This window comes from Corvus hawaiiensis, chromosome 27 (assembly GCF_020740725.1).
Source record: "Corvus hawaiiensis isolate bCorHaw1 chromosome 27, bCorHaw1.pri.cur, whole genome shotgun sequence".
Classification (NCBI taxonomy): domain Eukaryota; kingdom Metazoa; phylum Chordata; class Aves; order Passeriformes; family Corvidae; genus Corvus; species Corvus hawaiiensis.
In genome coordinates this window covers 2995821-3016926 of record NC_063239.1, presented here as the reverse complement: position 1 = coordinate 3016926, position 21106 = coordinate 2995821, and the positions used below count along the sequence as shown (strand labels likewise).

The 21106-nt window shown below is 56.1% G+C and overlaps 4 protein-coding genes across 6 annotated transcripts; 2 read left to right on the top strand and 2 right to left on the bottom strand.

Annotated features, from left to right (window-relative positions):
* Positions 1–877: 877 nt before the first annotated feature.
* BAG4 (BAG cochaperone 4) lies at positions 878–4931 on the bottom strand. 2 transcript variants are annotated; one of them, XM_048287492.1, is made up of 4 exons: positions 4857–4931; positions 3499–3738; positions 2621–2869; positions 878–2121 (listed from the first exon to the last, which is right to left on the bottom strand). In XM_048287492.1, exons 1-4 carry the CDS (start codon positions 4929–4931, stop codon positions 1633–1635), a joined length of 1053 nt encoding a protein of 350 aa, XP_048143449.1. In that variant the 3' UTR covers positions 878–1632. The 2 variants fall into 2 exon arrangements, with proteins under 2 accessions (XP_048143449.1, XP_048143450.1); XM_048287493.1 differs by lacking the exon at positions 4857–4931 and adding an exon at positions 4352–4757.
* A 136-nt stretch (positions 4932–5067) lies between these two features.
* On the top strand, positions 5068–6779 carry LSM1 (LSM1 homolog, mRNA degradation associated). The gene is made up of 4 exons (XM_048287501.1): positions 5068–5185; positions 5438–5506; positions 6060–6175; positions 6307–6779. Exons 1-4 carry the CDS (start codon positions 5140–5142, stop codon positions 6475–6477), a joined length of 402 nt encoding a protein of 133 aa, XP_048143458.1. The 5' UTR covers positions 5068–5139; the 3' UTR covers positions 6478–6779.
* Positions 6780–9930: 3151 nt separating this feature from the next.
* On the top strand, positions 9931–12817 carry STAR (steroidogenic acute regulatory protein). Its single transcript, XM_048287461.1, has 7 exons — positions 9931–10218; positions 10705–10818; positions 11066–11193; positions 11274–11432; positions 11859–12043; positions 12239–12332; positions 12420–12817. The coding sequence occupies exons 1-7, from the start codon at positions 10155–10157 to the stop codon at positions 12525–12527; spliced, it is 852 nt and encodes a 283-aa protein (XP_048143418.1). The 5' UTR covers positions 9931–10154; the 3' UTR covers positions 12528–12817.
* A 355-nt stretch (positions 12818–13172) lies between these two features.
* ASH2L (ASH2 like, histone lysine methyltransferase complex subunit) lies at positions 13173–20781 on the bottom strand. Of its 2 annotated transcripts, XM_048287458.1 has the most exons (17): positions 20707–20781; positions 20401–20470; positions 19975–20120; positions 19627–19715; positions 19217–19311; positions 19034–19129; positions 18716–18811; positions 18430–18505; positions 17765–17782; positions 16341–16434; positions 15797–16014; positions 15433–15600; positions 15158–15351; positions 14715–14807; positions 14495–14593; positions 14132–14191; positions 13173–13745 (listed from the first exon to the last, which is right to left on the bottom strand). In XM_048287458.1, the coding sequence occupies exons 2-17, from the start codon at positions 20455–20457 to the stop codon at positions 13638–13640; spliced, it is 1707 nt and encodes a 568-aa protein (XP_048143415.1). In that variant the 5' UTR covers positions 20458–20470; positions 20707–20781; the 3' UTR covers positions 13173–13637. The 2 variants fall into 2 exon arrangements, with proteins under 2 accessions (XP_048143415.1, XP_048143416.1); XM_048287459.1 differs by lacking the exon at positions 17765–17782 and having other exon boundaries at positions 20707–20780.
* Positions 20782–21106: the final 325 nt, after the last annotated feature.

Below are 21106 nucleotides of genomic sequence, written 5' to 3'. Positions count from 1 at the left end.
CCCACCCAGTGATTCCAGAACATCACACGCAGCCATGCCGTCCCACAGAACTGCTCAGATCCCCACGCCCTGCAATGATAACCTGACATTTCAGCCCATTTCTCCATGTTCTCTCGTGTGCTTTTCTCTAGGGATTTACATAACCCTCTGCCAAAGAGGCAGGGACAGGAAATATTGTTCAGGAATGTGTTACCTGGATGGGCTCAGCTGATCGGGGAAGAGGTGGCACTCAGGGGCTGGGCCACTGCTTCACCAGCACACTGACAGGGCAGCACTCTGGATACTGTGAATTACTTTGATCTCCCAGTACAGCCAGCGATGCCCAGGAGGGAGATTCCAGGCTGGAAGCATGGTGTAGCTCCGCCTGGCTGCCTCCTGCCCGACACAAAATGAAACAGCAGCTGAGCCTTTCCCTGTCCCAGGACATCCAGCTCCCTCCTGCCTCACCCCGGACGTGGCCAGCTGTGCAGGCCGACCACGTGTGATCATGGACACACCCAGCAAGCTCCAAAGGTCAGTCCTGTGCCCACAGCCCTGTCTGGGAATGTGGGATCTGCTGGGTGCCTCCAGGGCCTCGACTGGCTGTCAGTGAACAGAGCACATGGTCAGGGCACTCCCAGCCTCAAGCATCTTAAATCCCTTCCAGACCCCTTCCACAACTCAGCCACTGGCCCTAGAGCCACAGCTAGAGGCTCCTGGAGCATCTGCACTGCCTGGGAGGCAACGGGGCACCCTGGCACCCCAAACCAGCCTTCTCGGATGTTCCATTCACCCCTGACCTCAGCACTGGCACAGCTGTATTGGAGCTTTGGTCTGAGTTACAAAACCTTCCCCACCACTTCTCTTTAAAGAAAAAAGAGACTTTGAGACTTCTCAATTACAAAATAACATTTAAAACTTGTCAGAGTTTATTAAGTGTCACACACAGCAGTGAGTTGAACAGGGGATTTTGACCCAAGTGACCTGGAAATCACTTCCAAGCATTCTGCATCTGTTCTTTCCTCGACTTGCACTTCTCCTTTCCAGTGGCAGAACTGGGATTTCCAGTCTGTTCCCATGCCCACAGGGACACCCCACACTGGCTCTGCACCACAGAAGAAGAACAGCATGACGTGAGATGTGCCAGCGCAGTCCCTACCTCCAGCACTTCAGTGTTACTCCTTGAGTGCACTAAACCCAAACAACCCCCATGAGGACACACGGGGTTTATGGCAAGGGAGCTGAAGCTGAAAATACAGGCAGTGAGGACAAGCCGAGAGTCTCGGTTGATGGCTGCACATTGCAGCACATCTGACAAGTGTTTAAAGACTGACTGTGGCTGTAGGAGGCACCCAGAGACTGGGCCTAGTCTGGGGAACTCTGTACATAACCCCACAGGGCTCCATCCTTGGCCCAGTTCTCTTCAACATCTTCATTAAATACTGTTCCTGCTTCAAACCTCTCTCAATTTGTCCTTTGCTGAGTTGTTTGTCAGGGCTGGGCTTCTGGGGTGGCTTTTTGGTGGGTTTGATTTAACTCAGGGCTTATTGCTATTCCATTGTCAATAGTGCGTAGCAGAAAGAGCTGAGATTTAAGAGAACTGAAACTCTTTGGAACCTCAACAACAGGCTGTGTGTTGTGGCTCATGTACTTTCACAATCCCTTTCTTTCCAGTTTTTCCAGTATGGCCTGAATTCTGTGGACGGACTCTTTCCTGGCCTGCCGGACACTGTCCTGGCCCCCAGTCTCAATGGAATCCAGCTCCAGCAGCAGCTTGGTCAACATCTCCTCCAGGAGCCGGTAGGATTTATCTGTCTTTTTCCCTACAAATTCATCCACCTCTTCCTCCAGCTGTTCAGCCTCCCCCATCACGTGGAGGATCCTCTGAATCTCCGGCTGGATGGCTGCAGGATTTGTGGAAGGCTGCTCAGCAGGTTTGAAGCCCAGCTCCCGGCTCCCGGCCACGGGCTTCCGTGGAGCGAGGTCATAGAGCTGGGGCTGGGCACTGTACTGCACCCGGGGCTGGGACGGCGCGGGCTTGGCCATCCTGTGCTCGTTCACTGTCCCCGAGTGCCGGTGGTTGACATCAGAATAGTAACTGTGTTGGTTTGGGCTTTGCTCAGATCTGTCGTAGACAGAGTCCTGCAGTCAGAGGGAGAAAACATCTCTAAGTGCATTTCCCTTAAACCCAGAGGTTTGCGCTCTCATCCTGCACCAACAGGGGACAGGGCTGGGGACAGGGACCTGTGCTCTGGTCCCCAGCTGTCAGAAAGCAACACCCCAGCAAGGGGCACCTGGCCAGAGGAGGAGTGTGAGCCCCTGAGCATTCTTTACCCAAGAACAGGGGAGATGCTGAACAGATTTCAGCACGGTCCTGTTTGGATAGACCAGAGGATCCTTCTCCACAGGCAGCACATTTCAGAGCTGCTCCCAAGGATCAGCAGCCCCATCCCCAAGTCCCCCCATCAGGGCTGCTACTGCCCGGGAACCAAAAATGTGGAGAGTCACTTAATTCCTGATCCAACCCAGAGAAAGCCTGTCTGACCCATTTCAAGACCTGCCCCAGGGCATCTTGTCCTTCCAGTACTTTATGGAATCACAGCCATGGATTTTAGTCTTCTGTATGCAAACAGGACCTCACCTGTCCCTGTGACTCCCAGGTGGGAGGGTGGGAAGGAGCCCCACTGCCGGTCCAGGACGGGTGTGAATCGGAGGCGTAGAAGCTGCCGTGCCCCGAGGCCGCGGGCCAGGCGTAACGTGGCTGCACCCCATAGACAGAGGGGGGGCCCCAGGCGTCCTCCGGGGCTCTGGGCTGTGGCACAGGGCCCTGCCCCGTGACCCCTGCACTGCTGTCTCCGTACGGATACTGCGGGATCGGCATTCCCGGGGTCTGCAAGGACAGGGGGAACAGGCATTACAACTGGGGTCACTCCCAGCACTGCTCCCTCAGACAGCCCTGGGAACTGGAGGGGGCAGCCAGCGGGGTCGGGCTCTGCTCCCAGGGAACAGGGACAGGACAAGAGGAAACGGCCTCAAGCTGTGCCAGGGGAGGCTCAGGTTGGACATCAGGAGGAAGTTCTCCATGGAAAGGGTTGTAAAGCATTGGTACGTAACACCCAGGGAGGTGATGGAGTCCCCATCCCTGGAGGTGTCCAAGGAACAACTGGATGTGGCACTCAGTGCTCTGGTCTGGGTGACAAGGTGGGGATCAGTCACAGGTTGGACTCTATGATCTTGGAGATCTTTTCCAACGTCAGCAATTCTGGGATTCTGCGAAGCGGCTGCAGCTCAGGCTGGCTGCCCAATTTCTGCTTTCCTAGCCCAAAAGCTCAGGGTGTCAAGAGAACAGGGTGACCACCAGTTTTTGTAAGAGTAAGACCAGGCAGGACAAGATGCTCAAGAGCCACAGGGATCCCCAGCTCCACCAGAGCAGGCCCCGCCGCTTGCCCCTGCCACAGCCCCAAGACCCAACATCCCAGGAACCGCACGCTCCGACCCAGGGCTGAGAGTGTCCCTTACCTGTGGCGGGGAGTAGCCAGGGACCTGCTGCCTGCGGAGCGCGGAGCCCTCGCTGGGACACTCTGGGGGGACGTAGCTCCAGGCGGGAGCGGGCGACGGGGGCCGGTAGAGGCCCGTGGGCTCCGTGGCGTAGGGGCTCCGCGGGGGCCCCGAGCAGTAGAAGCCCCGTGCCTGCGGCAGGCTGGCATAATGCGGGTATGGGGGGCTGTAGGCTCCGTTGGCATAGGGAGAATCCATTGCCTGGGGACAAGGGAAGAGCACAGGGAAGGTGATGGGACATGGGCACAGGCAGAGCTGCTCCGGGAATGAGGACTGGCCCTCCCTGCAGCATTTAACCAGGGGGTTCCTTTGCTCTCAGCTGATCTGCCCCAGTTTTAGGCCTTCCAGGTCTAACCTGGCTGTACCAGGTCTAACACCGAGCTTAACCAGGTCTCACTCAGCCGAGCTGGGCTCAGGGAGAGTTGTGCAGCCCCTCACAGTAAGCAGCTCCTGCAGGATTCAATGCCAGCACTGCATCACTGACAGGAGGAAGGGAAACACTCCAGAAAGTTCATTTCCCTACTCATTCTCGCACAGACACGACGCAAACAGACCAGCTCTGCCCGCCAGTGTTCAGCTCCTTGAGCTGCAGGTCCTGTGCGTCTGTGTATGGAAAGTCTGCACATCCAGGATCCGCCTGAGGATTTACCTGGATCCATCCCATAATTAACGTGTACGGAACGCGAATTTCCACCTAACTGCAGAGGGGATAATGAAGCACAGGATTTCAGGAGCTCAGGGAATGACTCCCTGTAGCTTCGGGCAAAGCAGTATTTTGTCCCTGAGCTGCTTCACGGAGCGCAGGCTGTACAACCTGTGTGCCGGGATCCATGGAAGAGCCGGATCAGCCCCGACAACATCCCGGAGGATAAACCCAACCACAGCCGTGGCCGGAGAGCAGACCCTGCTTTGGCAGGGCAAAGCCTCTCCCGTCACACCGAATTTCAACAGTAGCCCGAGACGCAGGTGCGACAAACGCCGCCGGTGAGGGATCCGGCAATGCCCAGCCGCGGGACCGGGGCCCTCCCGCTCCCCAAACCGCTCCGGGACCGCTGCATTCCCGGGATCTCTGCACTAACACACGTGCCCCAGAAACGTCCCCGTGAGCCGGCTCCGCAGGCAGCGCTTCCCCGCGGGCGGCGGTCCGCGAGCGGAGCCACGAGAACCCGGCGGGGCGTGGGAGGCTCCGGACAGGGGTCGGGGCTGGCGCGCCCGTTACCGGAGCAGGGCCAGGCTGAGCAGTCCCCGCCCGTCCCGCGGGGCCGTGCCCGCCCGCCCCCGTTCCCTGCGCGGCCCCGCTCCCTGCGCGGCCCCGTTACCTGCGCGGCCGCCGCGGGCGGGCGCGGGGACCCTGCGGGGCGAGGCGGGCCCGGCCCGGCCGCGCGGGGCTCCATGGCCGCCGCCAGCGCCCCGCCCCCGCCCGCTCGGCGCCCAATCGGCGGCCGCCCCCTGCCGGCGCCGGCCAATCGGCGGTGGCCCCGCGCGCACGGCTGGCGCGGCTTAAAAGGGCAGCGGCGGGTGGGCCCCGCCCGGCGCGGGCGGTTCCGGGGCGGCGGCGGCACCGGCGCATGGCGGCGCTTCCGCTGCGGGCGCGGCGGCACCATGAACTACATGCCCGGCACGGCCAGCCTCATCCAGGACATCGACAGTGAGTGCGGCCGGGCCGCCGCTCCAGCAGCGGCCCGTCCCCTCCGTGCCGTGTCGGTGCCGCCCCGCCGCGGGGTCTGGGCTCCCGCTCCCCCTGGGTCCTGCCCCGCGGTTCCCCGTGGGACGCCCGGACCCCTCTTCCCGTAGGGAGCCGCCCCCCCCGTGGGCTCCGGCCCGGCGTGCTGCTGCCCCGGGCGGGGGTCCCGGAGCCCCCGCGGGCCGTGGCCGACCCCCCGCTCTCCTCTCCCCGCAGAGAAGCACCTGGTGCTGCTGCGGGACGGCCGGACGCTCATCGGGTACCTGCGCAGCATCGACCAGTTCGGTACGGCCGCGCCGGGGCCTGCGGGCAGCTGGGCAGGGGGGGAGGAGGGACCCGCGGTGTGTTTTTCGAGTGGGTTCGTGCTGTGGGTTAAACATCTGCCCGTGTGTCGCATCCCCCTGGACTTGGTGCTTCACGGAGGTTTCTCCCGCACCGGGGACCTTCCCCTCCCGCGATTGCATCCAGCGCTGATGCTCTGGCGTCGCTTTTTGAGCAGAAACAGCCCGGTGATGTTCATCCTCCTTGCCCAGAACTTGCAGCACCAACATCGCCATCCTCTCCTCTGCTCGCGTCGGCACGGGGGGCTCGGGTGGGCTCAGCGCGGGGGTCTGAGCTCACTGCGTGCCCTGCCCGGGGGGAGCTGAGGGCAGGAGCTGCTGAGGTGCAGAGAGCTGGGGACAGCGTCGGCGCCTTCAGTGACCCGGCTCGGAGCACCCACCGAGTGATGGGACCAGCGCTGTCCCTGCTCTGGGGCTCTGCCTGGTGGGACAGGACACTGTTCAGCCGGAATTCACCCTGGAACATCGCTGGTTTTCCGTCTCTCTCTTTGCTGCAGCGAACTTGGTGTTGCACCAGACTGTGGAGCGCATCCACGTGGGCAAGAAGTATGGAGACATCCCTCGGGGCATCTTCGTGGTGAGGGGCGAGAATGTGGTGCTGCTGGGGGAAATCGTAAGTGCACAGCTCCCGCTGCACTCTGGGCCTGCGCCGGGGTGTTTGTGGTTTGTCTGCCTGTTTGCTGTGACAGGTGCCCTGCGGTCCGGGGATGCTGTGCAGAGCTGAACCAGTCGTTTCTCCTGCAGGACCTGGAGAAGGAGAGTGACACACCTCTGCAGCAGGTGTCCATCGAGGAGATCCTGGAGGAGCAGCGGGTGGAGCAGCAGGCCAAGCAGGAGTCGGAGAAGCTGAAGGTGCAGGCGCTGAAGGAGCGGGGCCTCTCCGTCCCGCGGGCGGACACGCTGGATGAGTACTGAAGCTGCTGCCCCTTTCCTGCAAGGAGCGAGGGCTGCTCCATGATCCGCCTGAGCAGGGACAGATTTCCCTGGAAAGGCGGGTTTTGTTTTCAGATTGTATTTCTGTGGTGCTGGTAACTGTACACAAATCATGCCTTTAGTCTCCTTGTGGAGAAGGAGACGAGGAGGGCCCGGTGCACTGGGCGTGCAAGCGTTAGTGTTTGGGAGGCAAATCACTGCTCCTTGGGTTTGTTTGCTTTTTCCTCCTCACATGACTCTGGGTGAGAGTTTTCCTTGACCTGTAAATAAATCCTTGATCCTGACATCGATGGTTTTCCAGTATTCTGGTCCTGACAGTTCCCCTCTCTCAGGATGAGCACCCCTCAGGCCACCTCTTGTGCCCTCTGTGTGCTGTGCAGGGAGAGCTGGGACCCTTGGTCCTGCCACAGGCTGGGCTCACTCTGAGGGAATGCTGGAGCCTGTGGCAAGATCCTCTCTGGGCCGGGGAGCAGAACCTGGGTACCCCCTGTACCCCAACACAGACTACCTGTACCCCCCAGCCAGGCTGTGCCACTCCCCTGCAGCTGAACCCACTCGTTACCTGCTGATAAAGAGCTGCTGCAGCTGGGGCTCCACGGAGCCTGCACCTCCTCACCTCGGTGCTCAGGGGGAGCTGGTGCAGCCGTGTGTGTCAGGTTGGAGAGTTCTGTGCCCCCTGTGTGTCCTGGCACTTCCATAGGGAGGAGAGTCCTTGGCATCAGGGCTGGCTTTGGGCAGATGCCAGGCTCCAGGAGCCTCCTGGGTGTGGGCAGGGAAGGGCAAAGCTTGGCAGGGACAATCCCTGCGGAACCTCAGGCCACTCTCCTGGGCAGTGGGGGAGTTCTCTGGGGGAAGAGTCCGTGCTGGGGGGACAGAGGACAAGCCCAGCTCTGCTTGCTGGGGCTGAGCACAACTGTCCTGGAGAGCTGACAGCTGCTGTGGCCAGTGCCGGCCCCCTCTCACTGGCCCAGGGACCATTTGCTTTGGGGGGAAATATTTCTGCCCCGTTGGGGTTGTGGGTTTGGGGGTAGCAAAGGTTTAAATAAGAAAACACAATTTCTTGTTCTAACAAAATTTAATAAAAAGCATTTATGGAGCTGGCTCCTGTGGCTAGAAAATCTGTGGCAGGAGGGATGGCTCTTCGGGGGTATTTTTGCTGTCCCTGTTTGTTTGGGGGTGTTTTGGGGTGAAGGGCGAGCAGGGCAGCAATGCCTGTGGTGGCTGGGGGGAGGCAAGGGGCTGCCCAGCCCCGGTGGTGGGGTCCCAGCCCTCCAGCCCGGGGCTTTGGGGGGTGTAAGGAGCTGGTGGGGGTCAAGACAGGGACCTATTCTTGCTGCACTTGAGCCCATTCTCACGGCGTCGGTGTGTGACCTCTGTGGGCATCGGGGGCTGTGGTTCGTCTGCGCTCTCCAAATAGCAACACGGGCAGCCTTGGGATGGGAGGGACACCCCCGGCCGTGCTGCAGCAGGAGGGACAGGGTCACCCCGACAGAGCCTCCCCTGCTCCTGTCACTGCAGTGGGAAACGGGCTGGAAGAGGGGAATGTTCTCGAAGGTGTCTCGGCTGGGCAGGGTGGGGGGCTCAGGGCAGCCTCGGGATTCTTGGGTCCCTCAGCCTTCAGGTCCTGGTGAATTTCCAGTGCCTTTGCTTAGCATCATTTTGGTTTTGTGCATTTTGCGCATTTGTGCATGTTGGTACTTCAAGCCCTGTTGTTTTTTAGGTGAAAAGCTGCAAATGGAGCTGTGTGGTGACTTTGTGCAGGGGCCTGGGGGGTGTCTCAGGGGGCTGTGGGGGCTGGGGTGTCCCAGTTAACCAGATCCCCCTGAGGGTTCTGGGTGCCTTTTTGGGGTCTGTGTCCTGCTCTGGGGACTGGTCACCTGGAACATTTCCTCATGTGCTGTGACACAGTGTGACTGTGCCTGTGCTCCCTCCTGAGGGGCACTGATGGGGGGGGTCGTGCCCCTCCAGCCCCCCCAGCCTGGAGCCAGAGGGGCAGCTCTGCGTGGGGTGTTTTGGTTCTTCTCACAAACAACTGTGTGTCCTTGTGCTGAGGCCTTGTGCTGGGAGCGGCTGCTCCGTCTGGGATAGCAGTCCTGGATGCCTCGCAGCCGGGGCTCTCCGGTCCCTGGAGCTGTGTCCCCCTCGCTGGCAGGGCAGGGGGGCTGTGGGGGCTGGGGGCAGTGCACAATATTGGGGTGTCTCTGGTGTCCCTGAGCACCCAGAGCTGTCAGTGCTCTGTGTGTGCTTGGCTGGAGCTCTGGGCTGGATGCTCCTGGCTGTGACTTGGGGATTTCAAACCCTCCTGGGTTTCCCTCCGCACCTGAGAGGAGGTGGAAGCAGGTGGGTGAAGCCTGGAGATGGGGAGAGCTGTGGCATGACCTGGGAAACACACTTGAGGGAGCTCAGCTGCAAAAAGGATTTCCCAGTAAAGTTTCCCAGTTTTGGAAAGGGACAGTGCAGCTCCTGGCTTCCTCCCGGTCCCTGCAGCACCTCCAACTAATCCCACATCGCTGACCTGAGCAGGAGGTGTTTTCTGGCACACAATGGAGAATGGCAGCCCTGACGATGGAGAAGAACATCCTGGGGAGCAGCAGCACCATTCTGGATGACAGGTGGGACCCAAATCATCTCGGGAAAGCTGGGGACAGGCAGGGGAAGACATAGGGCTCCCCGGGCCGGCTGCCGGCACAGTGAGGGGGTGACCTCCCCCTGGGCCAAGCTGTTGAAATAGGGGGGAGGAAGGTCAGGCTGCCTGCAGGAGGATGCAGGGGCTGACGTCAAAGGAAGCAGCTGTAATTCACGGGTTCCTGGGAGTGCTGGGCTCCAGGCCGTAATTCATCCCAGAAATGTCATTTCAGCCTTGAGCGTTATCGCTGCTCCGCCGTGTCCCACTGCTCCCAGCCCTGGGGAGGATAACAGGGCCTGGGGAATAGGGGGGCTGCCTGGGGCTGCCCTCACTTCCAGTCCCAGGCTCAGCAGCTCAATGTATTTAATATTCAGCATTCTATGGGCTGTCCTGGTTCTTGTGCAGTGTTTGCAGAGGCTCAGCCTGACTCGTTACTCCACAATGGTTGTGCTGTGAGATGGTCTCATCCATCATTATCCCTTATTATCCATTATTATCCATTTTTACCCATCAAAGGTTGAACTCGATGACCTTGGAGGTCTTTTCCATCCTCAATGGTTGTGTGATCTGTGATTATCTGTTTTCTGTCACAGCTGATGATCCATGCCATGGGCCCCAGGTCCGTGTGCTGCGGGGCCTGTCCATGGCAAGGCACAGCAGGAACTGGTCAGGGGAGCTCTGCCTCCCTCCTGCCCCTCGGGGCTGCAGGTGGCCGGACCGTGGCCGGGCTGTCGCCGCTGCCCTGTCCCAGCACGCTCCCAGCCCCGTGCGCACGGCGCTGACCCGCAGCCCCGGCAGATGCGTGGGGAGCCGGCTCTGGCCTTGGCCCGCGGGGCCCAGCCTGGCGTGACGGCTCTTATCTCCCGGCTGACGGGGCAGAATCCTTCAGCCCCACGTACTTAAGGCCGTGCACGGCGGGGCCGGGCAGAGCAGCACTCGGCAGAGACGGACAGACACCGCGGCCACCACCGCAGCCACACCGCGGCCACCACCGCAGCCAGCGCCCAGCCCACGGCTCCGACCCTGCGTGGAGATGCTGCCAGCCACGTCCAAGCTCTGCGCCGCCATCTCCTACCGCCACCTGCGCAACATGACCGGTGAGTCCGGCTCCAGGCCGGGGCAGCCCCTGCCCGGCTGGGCCTCGGGGATTCTCTCCCCGCTCTGTACCATGTTGGGGTTTGTGATTTACTGTCCCTGCAACCCTTTTTTGCCACCAGACCTGTCACTGGGGCCTGAGGGGCTGGCTCATGTCCCTGTGACCAGCTCTGGGTGATGCTCCCTCTGGCTGTGAGGGTTTTGTTCCTCTGTGATCCATTTCCATGCTCTTTCCTGGGCAACTGCACGATGCTCCTCAGTATTTTTACTGCTGCGTGGCTTGGAGCTGGAGCCAAGCTCAGGATTGTTTAGGACAATCTCTGCCAGGGCAATGCAACAGCAACCAGCTACTCCTTGTCCCTGTAGGGGCTCCGAGATGGTGACAAGAAGGGACTGTTCCATGTTGTGTGTTTAAACTGGGGACAAGCCCACGGCAAGGCCCCAGCAGTGCGGTGCCAGCGGGTGACACGCTCTCTTCTCTCTCTCAGGTCTGAGGAGACAAGCTGCCGTGGCCATCAGCCAGGAGCTGAGCAGACTCGCCTGCCGCAGCCCAGGACCCAGCACCTGGATCCATCAGGTGCGCAGGAGAAGCTCCTTGCTCAGTAAGTGACACCTAAGGGGGGCTGTTCCTTCCTGCTGTGAGGAGACCGTCACAGGCTGGGGCTCCAGAGAGCAGCTGGGGAAAGATCTGCTTGAGGGTGGGCTGTGCTTCTGCTGAACCAAAGGCAGAGCGGGAACTGGGTTTAATCCCCATTCCCTGGGCACAGAGAAGGGCATTTGGTGTAGATAAAGCTCATCTCGCACAACGCTGTTCTTGCACTCAACCCTGCCTTTGTCTGGTGCTGGCAGGCTCAAGGCTGGAGGAGAAACCCTTCAGCGAGATGGAAATGTCTTACATCAAGCAAGGAGAGGAAGCCCTGCAGAAATCCCTCAGAATCCTCGAGGACCAGGACGACTGGAAGACAGAGACGGTGGCGGTGGGTGCTCTGCCCTGTGGTGCTGCCCTGCAGCCCTCCTGTGAGCAGCTCTGGTGGTAATTCTGCCATCCCCTCTCCAGGGTAATGGAGATAAAGTGCTGAGCAAGGTGCTGCCGGACGTGGGGAAGGTGTTCCGGCTGGAGGTGGTGGTGGACCAGCCTCTGGACACGGTGTACAGAGAGCTGGTGGACAACATGGAGCAGATGGGAGACTGGAACCCCAACGTCAAAGAAGTCAGGGTAGGAAATGTGTGTCAGACATGTCACAGCCTGTGTTTTGTCCATTTTCCTGCTGAAGATGTAGAGGGGTTTTGCAGTATCTGTGTTGCTGCTGCAGCAGAGGCGAGTCTGGAGCAGCTTCTGTGTGACTAATTCTGCAGGAAAGGCGCTTTCCTGCAAGGAGCAGCCAGTTCTGCTGTAAATTGGGGCTGATCTGAAGAAATAGCCCCAAGGTACAAGGAAGCACAGAAGCAGTAAGGGAATAGATTTTCACCCAGGAACTGAAAACAGTTCTGCACCTGGGGGCGGGCAAGTATTTGGAATTATTGTCACTGTAAATACCAAGATTTTGTCAGACCCTGTATCTGAACACCTGGTAACCAAAGGCAGCTCTCAGCTGTGCTTGCAGTAAACACTTCAAATGGAAGTTTTAATTCTAAACTGCAGATTCTGGAGAAGATTGGGAAGGACACGGTGATCACCCATGAGAAGGCGGCCGCGACCCCCGGGAACATTGTTGGGCCCCGGGACTTCGTGAGCGTCCGGTGCTCCAAGAGACGTGGCTCCACCTGTGTCCTGGCCGGAATGTCCACGACCTACGGGCCGATGCCCGAGCAGGAGGGGTTCATCAGGTAACTCCTGCTCAGTCTGTTCACGGGCGTGCAGGGAGGGAGATCCCCACAGGGCAGGAGGGATTTACTGTGGGCTCAGAGTCGCTGGGTTTGTGTGGGCAGCAGGAGCTGCTGCGGGAACCCCAAATCCCAAAGTGTGTTTTTGAGGCTGAAAGTCCAAGGCTGGGTCTGACCTGGGCCTCTCTCCCATCCCAGGGCTGAGAACGGTCCCACCTGCATGGTCCTGCGCCCGCTGCCCGGCAGCCCCTCCCAGACCCGGCTCACCTGGCTGCTCAGCATCGACCTCAAGGTACCCGGGGCTGGGAGGGCTCTGGGGGGAGCCAGGGGCTGTGGGGGAGGCAGATTCTGCTCACAGGCCCTGTCTGCTCCTCTCCAGGGGTGGCTGCCCAAGACCATCATCAACCAGGTCCTGTCCCAGACACAGGTGGACTTCGCCAAACACCTCCGGCAGCGCCTGGCCCGGCCAGTGCCTGTGACCTGCTGACCACGACCTGCTGACCACCCAGTGCAGGGCTTTGTTCAGGGGCAAAGTAGGGAATCTTTTCGCTTCAATTAGCCAAGGCCTTTAATAGCAGACTCCACTAATTAATACATAGTTACAATCAATAAATATAAAGGTTTATTTGTTGAAGCTCATTGTGTAAGTGCAGGAACAAAAATTTAATTCCTGCAGTTGCTTAACTGAGCACATGCTGGCCCAGTCAGCCAACCCCACCCTCCCTAATTACTTTCAGTGAATAAATAAAGCTTTAATTAGTGCTGTCTACAGTTAAAGGTCTCGGCTAATTAGTTATTAAGGAGACAGATGACTGAGAAGTTACATCCTCAGTGAGGCAAACATAGGCCTGACTGAATGTCAAATTTTACTCTCCCAAAATTCAAACACAGCACTTACTTAACCAACAATTTTGTTTTCTCTCCCCCTCAAAGCAGTTCTAATTTATTTTTTCCTGTACGAACACATAAGAAGTGTCAAATTATTTATTCACCCAAAGCTCTGCAATGATGATTATTAGCAGGAGGCCCCATGTAACTCCTGTGCACAGATCTTCAGCTCAAAAGATCTCCAAGTGTAGCTACTTTGAGTTTAAATGTCACTTGTAACAATTTACAAGACAAGAATAAAAAGAAGAGTTAAAGCCTTTATTTTTAAACTGGTTTCCAGTCTGTGGGGAAAAAAAATACAGTTTGGACAGAAGCCCAAATTTCAGCCTTACATGCAGCCGTCTTGTTCTGACAGAGCCGTCCTGGCTGGGAGCTGTTGGTCACCATCAGCCAAACACACCTGAGCTCAGGGGTCACTGTACCTACACCTGGCAGGTCCAGCTGCACCCTGACCTGTCACAGCCCAGGAGAAGGTTCAACACCCCCTTCTCCAGCGAGTGACAGTCTAATGGTCCTGGGGGCTCCAAGAGAGGCCCCAAACTAGCACAAAACACCCCAGAACTGCCTCACAGTGGCAGGGGAGAGGGGTGTGAACACACACACAACACCTGCCAGCCAGGGCTGCATCCGCCTCAGCCTGTTGGGTCCTTGGCTGATCACTGAGAGAGAGATGGATGTTCCTCTGCAGTAACTCCACGGTGTTGGGGGTTTATGGCTCCCAGGGCGGGCTCCTCCTGCCATCCACCTCTGTCTCCACGTGGTACAGGACATCGGCCAGCGTGTGCTCCACCACGGCCCCCCAGCCCATGTCACTCATCTGCAGAGGGAAGCACAGTTAGCTCCACTCCTGGACAAAGAGTGACCACACATCCCAGGGCTGTTTCCCTCCTCACAACAGTAGTATGGGGGGGAAATTCCAAGTGTTTCCTTAAACAATTCAGCCCCCTTACTGACAAATGAGGCCAACACAGGCAACAGTCTGTCAAAAGGAACGAGATAACAGCACCTATTATTTAATTAAAATTTAATGATTTATTGAGATATCTGTCCTTACATATTTTTAAACACAATCCTTTTGGCTACACTATCCAGGTACTGAGACTGAAGGACAGGTACAGGTGTGGTATGAATCACACCAAAACATCTTTGATTTAAACAACGAGGCTCTCAAATGGGGGGGGGGGAAGCTTCAGTTTTACTTACAGGATGGTAAGTGATGTCTCTCGGTGGATACTTGAAATATGGCCCAAAGTTTATAGAAACCTGTGGAATATGCATTTTCATTACATCTAAAAAGCCAGGAAAATTTCTTTAGTCCTCCGTCCTTGTCCCTTCCTACTCCTGAGCCTACCCACACCTTGTGCAAACCCACAGGAACAAACACTGCTGATGTTCCTACAGCAATTTGATAATCCCATTACACATACGAACAGCAACGTTGTTCCAGAGCCACTAAAATAATTCCCATCTTTCCTTTTCACTTGGCACACTCCCAGAGTGCCCACACTTTGTGCATTACTGAAATTGATGTATCTAGGAATTCTCTTTCAAAGACTCCTCACTTACCGTGCAGCCTTTGTACAAAGAAATAGCAGGAAAATAAACCCCCTCAAAGATGTCCTTAAAGGCAACTCCTTGGCTGACACCATTCTTGAAGAATATGATCTGAAAAACGAAGGGTTTTCCCACTGATGGTGGCTGTCAGGATACAGCAGCCCTGACAAGATTAATCTCTGCTCCCTTTCACTCGAGCCAGGCACGTGCTGAAGTGACAGCAACAACTCACCTGGCTTCCAGGGGCTTGCTTTAGGCTCTTCTCTGCTTTGTCCACAAAATCCTTCTCTTCAAAGTACAAGTAGCTTTTGAATTTGATCAAAGCCTGAAATAGCAGCAAATGACGTCAGAAACAAGCCTGAAAAGCTGTTACCTGCCACCTGCCCTGCTCAGGGACAGGTGTGCCTGGTGTCAGAGTACCTGTGAGGAGCGATTCCTACAGCTCAAAGGCTAGAGAGCCAGGAGGGGAAGGTGAAAGGAGATGTGGGCAATCTCATCCAGGAGGATTTTGCTTTCTTGAGACCAACACTTTGGACCTCTCCCCTATGAACCACGGAGGTACCCAGAGGCAGGGTGGGAAGGATGCACGGACAGGGGTGCGAGTGAGGCCACAGCAACTCGTTTTCCAGTTCTCCACCTGCCAATGCTTAATCCAACAGTGAACTCGCACCTCACCTTGTCTTTGTAGGTGTCAGGCAGGGATTTGGCTGTCTCAGTATCCTCTGGAAGGCTGATGTAAAATCCCAGGACATCACCCTGTCCGTAGCCAGAGGAATAGTGTTTCCCTATGGACTGGTGAAACTTGGTTCCCTTTTTGCTGCGCCAGGAGTAACTGAACTTGTCGTATCCCAGAGGGGCCTGGAGGTTCCCTGCGGAGACAAACGCTTCGTCATGAACACACAGAGTGTAGCAGGAGCACCTGCTAAGAAATATTTTGTAAAATTATTTACCCAAGGGCTGTGACCAGCCTAATCTGGCAGCTGTGTCTGGAGGCATCTCATCCATGGAGATTTCAAAGTACCAGGCTCCTTTCCGCACACCGTGTGAGGCTCTCACCATGGAATAGCCCTTCTCCCCAATAACAGTCAGTCTGTCGTCAGAGATCTTCAGCTGGGGAGCTGCAGGGGAGCACACGAGCACTTATTTGTGGTTTCTAACGTGGTGATGTCAAAAGGCAAGTGACCACGCAGAGGTGGATTTAACCTCTGCACCTCTGAGAGCAGCGGCACCTGGAACATTACTGACTGGTAACAAGAGCTTGCCCAGATGCCTCTGCAAGGAAACACCACCTGGACAGATTCACGAGCTCTGTACCTCGGTCATGCAGGGCCAGGAGCACTCGTTCATACAGGCAGGCTCTGTACAGATCCCCAGGAATGGGTTTTCCTGCCCAACAGTCCAGCTCCAGCTTTTCTGGGTCGGGTGCGTGGGGGTCGGGCTCGGCCAGGATGTAGCGATACCCGTCCTTGTTGAAGGGGTGCTCCAGAGGGTACCCATGGGGGGGCAGGCGCTGAGCCGAAAACAACGGGTCACTGAAACACAGAAACTCCACGCTGGCATCTCCCAGGTGCTGTCACAGGTCACCCCAGGACACCCCTGCAGAGCTGTCCCTGTACTCAGGGGCTGCACACCCGTGCCTGCGTGAAACAAGCACACACTTACCCACTGCAAATCATTTACAGCCTGTGGCTCATCAGTGACATCACAGGGCTCTGGAGTGACCCCAGACACCCACCCAGGGCAGAGGCAGCTGGGAGGCAGCTTAAAGTACCACAAGTGCCACTGTCCCTGACTGCTGGCCATCCCTGCGTCCACCCCTGTGCCCATCCCTGCACCCTCATGGCGCCTCTGCTCTCACCTCCGTGTTTTCTTGGCTGTTCCTGTGGTCCCTCCGTCCTGCTGCTTGCGCTTGGCTCCTCGGCCCTTCCCGCTGCCCCCAGCAGCCATTCCCCCTGGACACACAAACCAGGCACAGTAAGGAGCTGCTCGGCAGCGCCCGCACGCACGGAATCTCCAGGGAGAAAGGGGCAGAGCAGCCAAACCAAAATCAGCTCGTGGGCTCAGGTGCCTTTGTCCACAGTTAATGTGAACCAGGCTTCACTGCCAACGAGCACAGCAAAATCCACAACTTTCATTTGCCAGCTGGCTTCTGGTCAGCTTTTGAGGTGTCTAAATTTGGAGTAGAAGCTAAAGGAGATTGAGCAGCAAAACAAGCTCAACCTGAGCTTTTCAGGTGAGAATTAAGAATCTTTTCTGTCATCAGAAGATTTACAGGCAACAGCAATGGGATCCATTCCAGGGGCATTATTATTATTATTATTATTATTATTCATGGAGATTCCAGTTACAGCTCAAATCTATTTCTGCAGAAGCAGCAGAAACCCACCCTACAGCACAGCCACCAACCCAGTGACCCTGTGCTGGAGGAACACTGACACCAACCAGCAATAAGCACTTAATGTTCAGTTTCCATCTACAAAATAAAATACACCTAAGTTGAGGAAAAATGAAAAGCAAGAGGTGTTTCTCTTCAGTACTACTAAAGCCAGCTCCATGATTGAACAGCAAATCAGTCTGAACTCAGCAATCAGTTATAAAACTGTAGTACAGGAAAAGCTACATGTCAAATTTAATCAAACTAATATCGGTATGTTTTAATAAATTAAATCATACATGCAGTTCATCATCCTGCTATTTCCAAAGGTATTGCTGCTGATTTGTAAGGAAAATGATGGAAATTTCATGTACTGTAGATAAACACCTTCATGAACCGCATTCGTGTGGTAACTAAAAATCCAGTCAGCTCTTCCATTACCAGCATTCCCTTACAGTGTAAGGGATCCAAACCATCCAGGGAATACCATATTCTGCACAAACATGACCTGATCCAGCTGCACTCACTGATTTCAGTGCAGACAAACATTCAGGCTCTCCGGTTTGTCAACAGTTACTTGCCCAAACCATTGCACTGTAAATCTCAGACCAATTATTCAAGCATTAAAACTACATCAGGTCAACTGATGCAAAATAAAAAATAAACATAAGTGTAAAATAAATAAATAAAACCTGTAAACCAGTCAAGTAGGGCAGAATATGGCAATTAAAAGCTTCGAACTACCAAAGATTAAAGAATGGAATTGCTGGTTTGTATTGAAGTCCAACTGCAATCACATCAGGGCACACTTTCATTTTTGATTGACTTCGGCTTCTAAGAGAATCGAGCAAAAAAAGCTTTGCAAACAGCAATACTTAAGTTTTAGAAGCTGAAAGGTAAATATTCACCTCCCAGAGAGGCTCCACCTGCAAGAACAGAAGTGGCACCACATGTTTGTCAGTCTCCCAGAAATTAAATAGAAAAAAACCAGTGCATGACATGGAAACAACACACCTCAGATATCTATAACCTGCTTTAAAAAGCCCCAAATAACTCCTGTCTGTACTACTGGGATGTGCTTAATAAAGATTATTAATATATAAACCCATTAGCAGTTCATTTACTGCAGCAAGGTTGCCCTGAGTACTCTCATCAAGATGAGAAAGCTGACAGCACAGAAGTCATCCACAGAAAGGAACAGCAAAACACAAGCAGTGAACACAGGGAATTAAACATACACATACATATTTATACTTCCTCCAGCTACTTTCAACTCTTAGAGGGAGAGCAACAGGAAATCTGAATAACTCAAGGAGATAAATTAAAACCACTCTAGGAGAAAAGTGACAAGCTCAGCTTTCAGTGAACATCTCGATTTATCTGGTCACCGCAAAGAAACGGCTGAACCTTCCCAAGAAGTAAAGTTAATCTTTCCATAAAAATGCACAGTGAGACTGTTCTGAGCACAAGCATAAGCTCAGTTCACACGACAGTTTAACTGCACAGATGCCCAGAGGACTGGAAATGCATCTTAGTCCCAAATACCCAAAGCCCTCCCGAGTAAAGAACTTGCCATTTAAGCTTCCACTTGTGGACACGGCGTTGTTCTGTTTCTGGTTATCATAGGCTGGACCAATATTGGCAAGATCCTGCAAGAGATTAAATAATCTGCTGTACAGACTTGGTCAAAGGGACCACTCCGAGCCTGGGCAGGGCACTCCAGGTGCTGGAGCTCCCACCCACTGCTGGCACAACACAGGCTCGTGGCAGAGATCTGCCCACTGACTGAGCAGAAAGGTACCAGGACCCCCCACCCCTCCTCTCAGCTCCCCGCCTTCCTCCTGTCTCTCATTACATACCTGGTCTAGAAGCCCAAACTTGGGGTAATCTTCCTCTGGGTCTTTACTGCCTGGGTCTGGATGCTCTTTCACCAGGAACACGTCTCTCTCTTTACACTAAAGCAAAGTAGTTTTAGTTACACAGGGTAATATCGTAACAAATTCATTAACAAGTGTTTAAACCCCAGTAGTTCCTACTAATATGTGTTAGGTACATCAGCTGCCTAAGAAGCACCAGCATCTTCACCCTGTAGCTCCAAGCCCAGCCCTCAGCACACACCGACATCAGAAAACCAAAATTTGCAGGAATTCTTTCACAGATTTACCCTCAATTCTTACCATGGTTTTGACAATATTATTGGGCCAAGTCATTTTTCCAGGCCTCTGCCGTGTTGTCATACACTCCCAGTATTTATCAATAAAAGGGATAATATCCTGTAAGAACAGAAAACATTTGTGTGAGCTGCTCCTCACTGACACCAGCCCTGACGTGAGCCCGCGGCAGTTCCGCAACAGCCAAACCTTATCCTTGGAGAACATCGTTTTGGGGTGCTCATCTTGCGTCCTCGACTGCCACGTGAGGTTGGCCAGAGCACTAAGGCACATTTCCTTGAGATCTGAGAAACAAAACACCCCAGGGCTACAATTACACTTGGTGGGAAGATCAGACACCCATGTACACAGTGATCACCCCAAGTAACTGCAAAACCTCCCAAACTCTGTGCTGACCCAGGCCTCGCTGAACCATTTACACTACCTTCATAAATCAGTAGCAAAACATTTTTAGAAGAAGTCACACATGGGTATTAATACTGGATTTCGGGTCATATTCCAAAAGCCTCAGCAGAGCCCACCCACCGACTTCAGACAAAACCAAACCTCCAGGTTGACCTTGCACAAAACATCTCCCAATGTCCTTTTCCCAAACTCACTCGCTTGTTTCCTCAGGAAGTAGGTGTTCCCACTGTGGTGGCACACGTTGCAGTGGAAGCTGTAGTTGGTCATGAAGGGCAAACAAGACCTGCGAAAAAGCAGCTGCGTTAAGAAACTAATTATTCCAAGTTAAAACCCAATTATTCCTCCCCCTCCTAAAACCACAAACATCTTAGAGGCTCAGTGGTGTTTCATGGGAGTGCTTTTATCACAGACAAAGCTTTATTTACACAACACACCAGTTCCCAAGTGTTCAAGGACATAGACAGGGCCTTGGTCCTTGGGAACTCAGACTCCAAACACTCCACTTTTGCCACCAAAGCCCTGTGCTGGCCCAGCTCACATACGTGGTGTCGATGCCGAAGGTGTCAGCTGTGAACCACTTGGTGCAGATCCCACACTGCAGCTCGATCTCGCCAAGCTGCCGCACGTTCTCCTCGTCCCCCGAGCCCCCCTGGACATCCATGGCTTCGGCGCCGTCCCCGGCAGCATCCTGGAACCAGAGCCAGGAATCAAACAACGCCCGGGGCAGACAGCACAGGGGCTTTGGGCAGGAATCTGCCACGACAGGAGTTTAGAGGGAATAAATCCATTCCCCTAATCCACGGCCGCACTGCGAGCAGGCTGGAGCTGTTTTGTGCACTCAGTTCGTGAGGATGAGCCACGCGGGTGAAGATTTAACTTCCAAAACAACCCTTTAAGGAACCAATGCTGGCGCTAGGGGATGCTGCCCTTCGGGCCAAGCCAGCCCCCTCCGTGCCCACAGCACCTACCAGGGGCTCCTTCCCGTTGGCCGACTCGGTCTCCAGGGCCGCGCTGACATCGACCATGGCGGCGTCCCCCCTGCCGGGGCAGAGCGGTCAGAGCGGAGCGCCCACCCCCGACCCCGCACCGCGGGGCACAGCCCGGACCCGGGGCCTGGTCCCCGGTGTCGCTCGGGCCGCAGGACCCCCCCGACACCCCCGGGGAGGGCCGGGACCCCAATCCCCGTTCCCATGGCAACGAGGCCAGGTCCCGCGGAGCCCTTACGGTACGGGGGAGTACGGGGGTCCCTCGGGCCCGCCCAGGGAGGGACATACCCGGTCTCGGCGTCGGTGGCGGGCGGCTCTGGCGGGGCCGGGGGCTCCGGGGCCGGGGGAGGCTCCGGGGGGGGCTCGGCGCCCTCGGCCGCCGCTGCCGCCGCCATGTTCCCCGCCACCCCGCTCCCGCGAGAGGCGCGCGCGGCTCTCGCGAGACTCAGCGCTTGAAAGGGCGGCGGGCCCGGGGCGCCCCAGCGCGGCCGAGCGGCGCCCCCTGCCGACGGCCGCCGGGAGCCGTGACGTCACCGTGCACGGCCGTGACGTCACCCAGCCACCGTCTGGGCGCGAGGTGCGGGGCTGAGAGCGGGGGAATAAACCGGGAGCAGCCCCCAGGTTCCCGGTGCCCCGCGGGAGGACTGAGCACGTTTCCCCCCGGAAAGGACGAGTGTCGCCTCTCCGG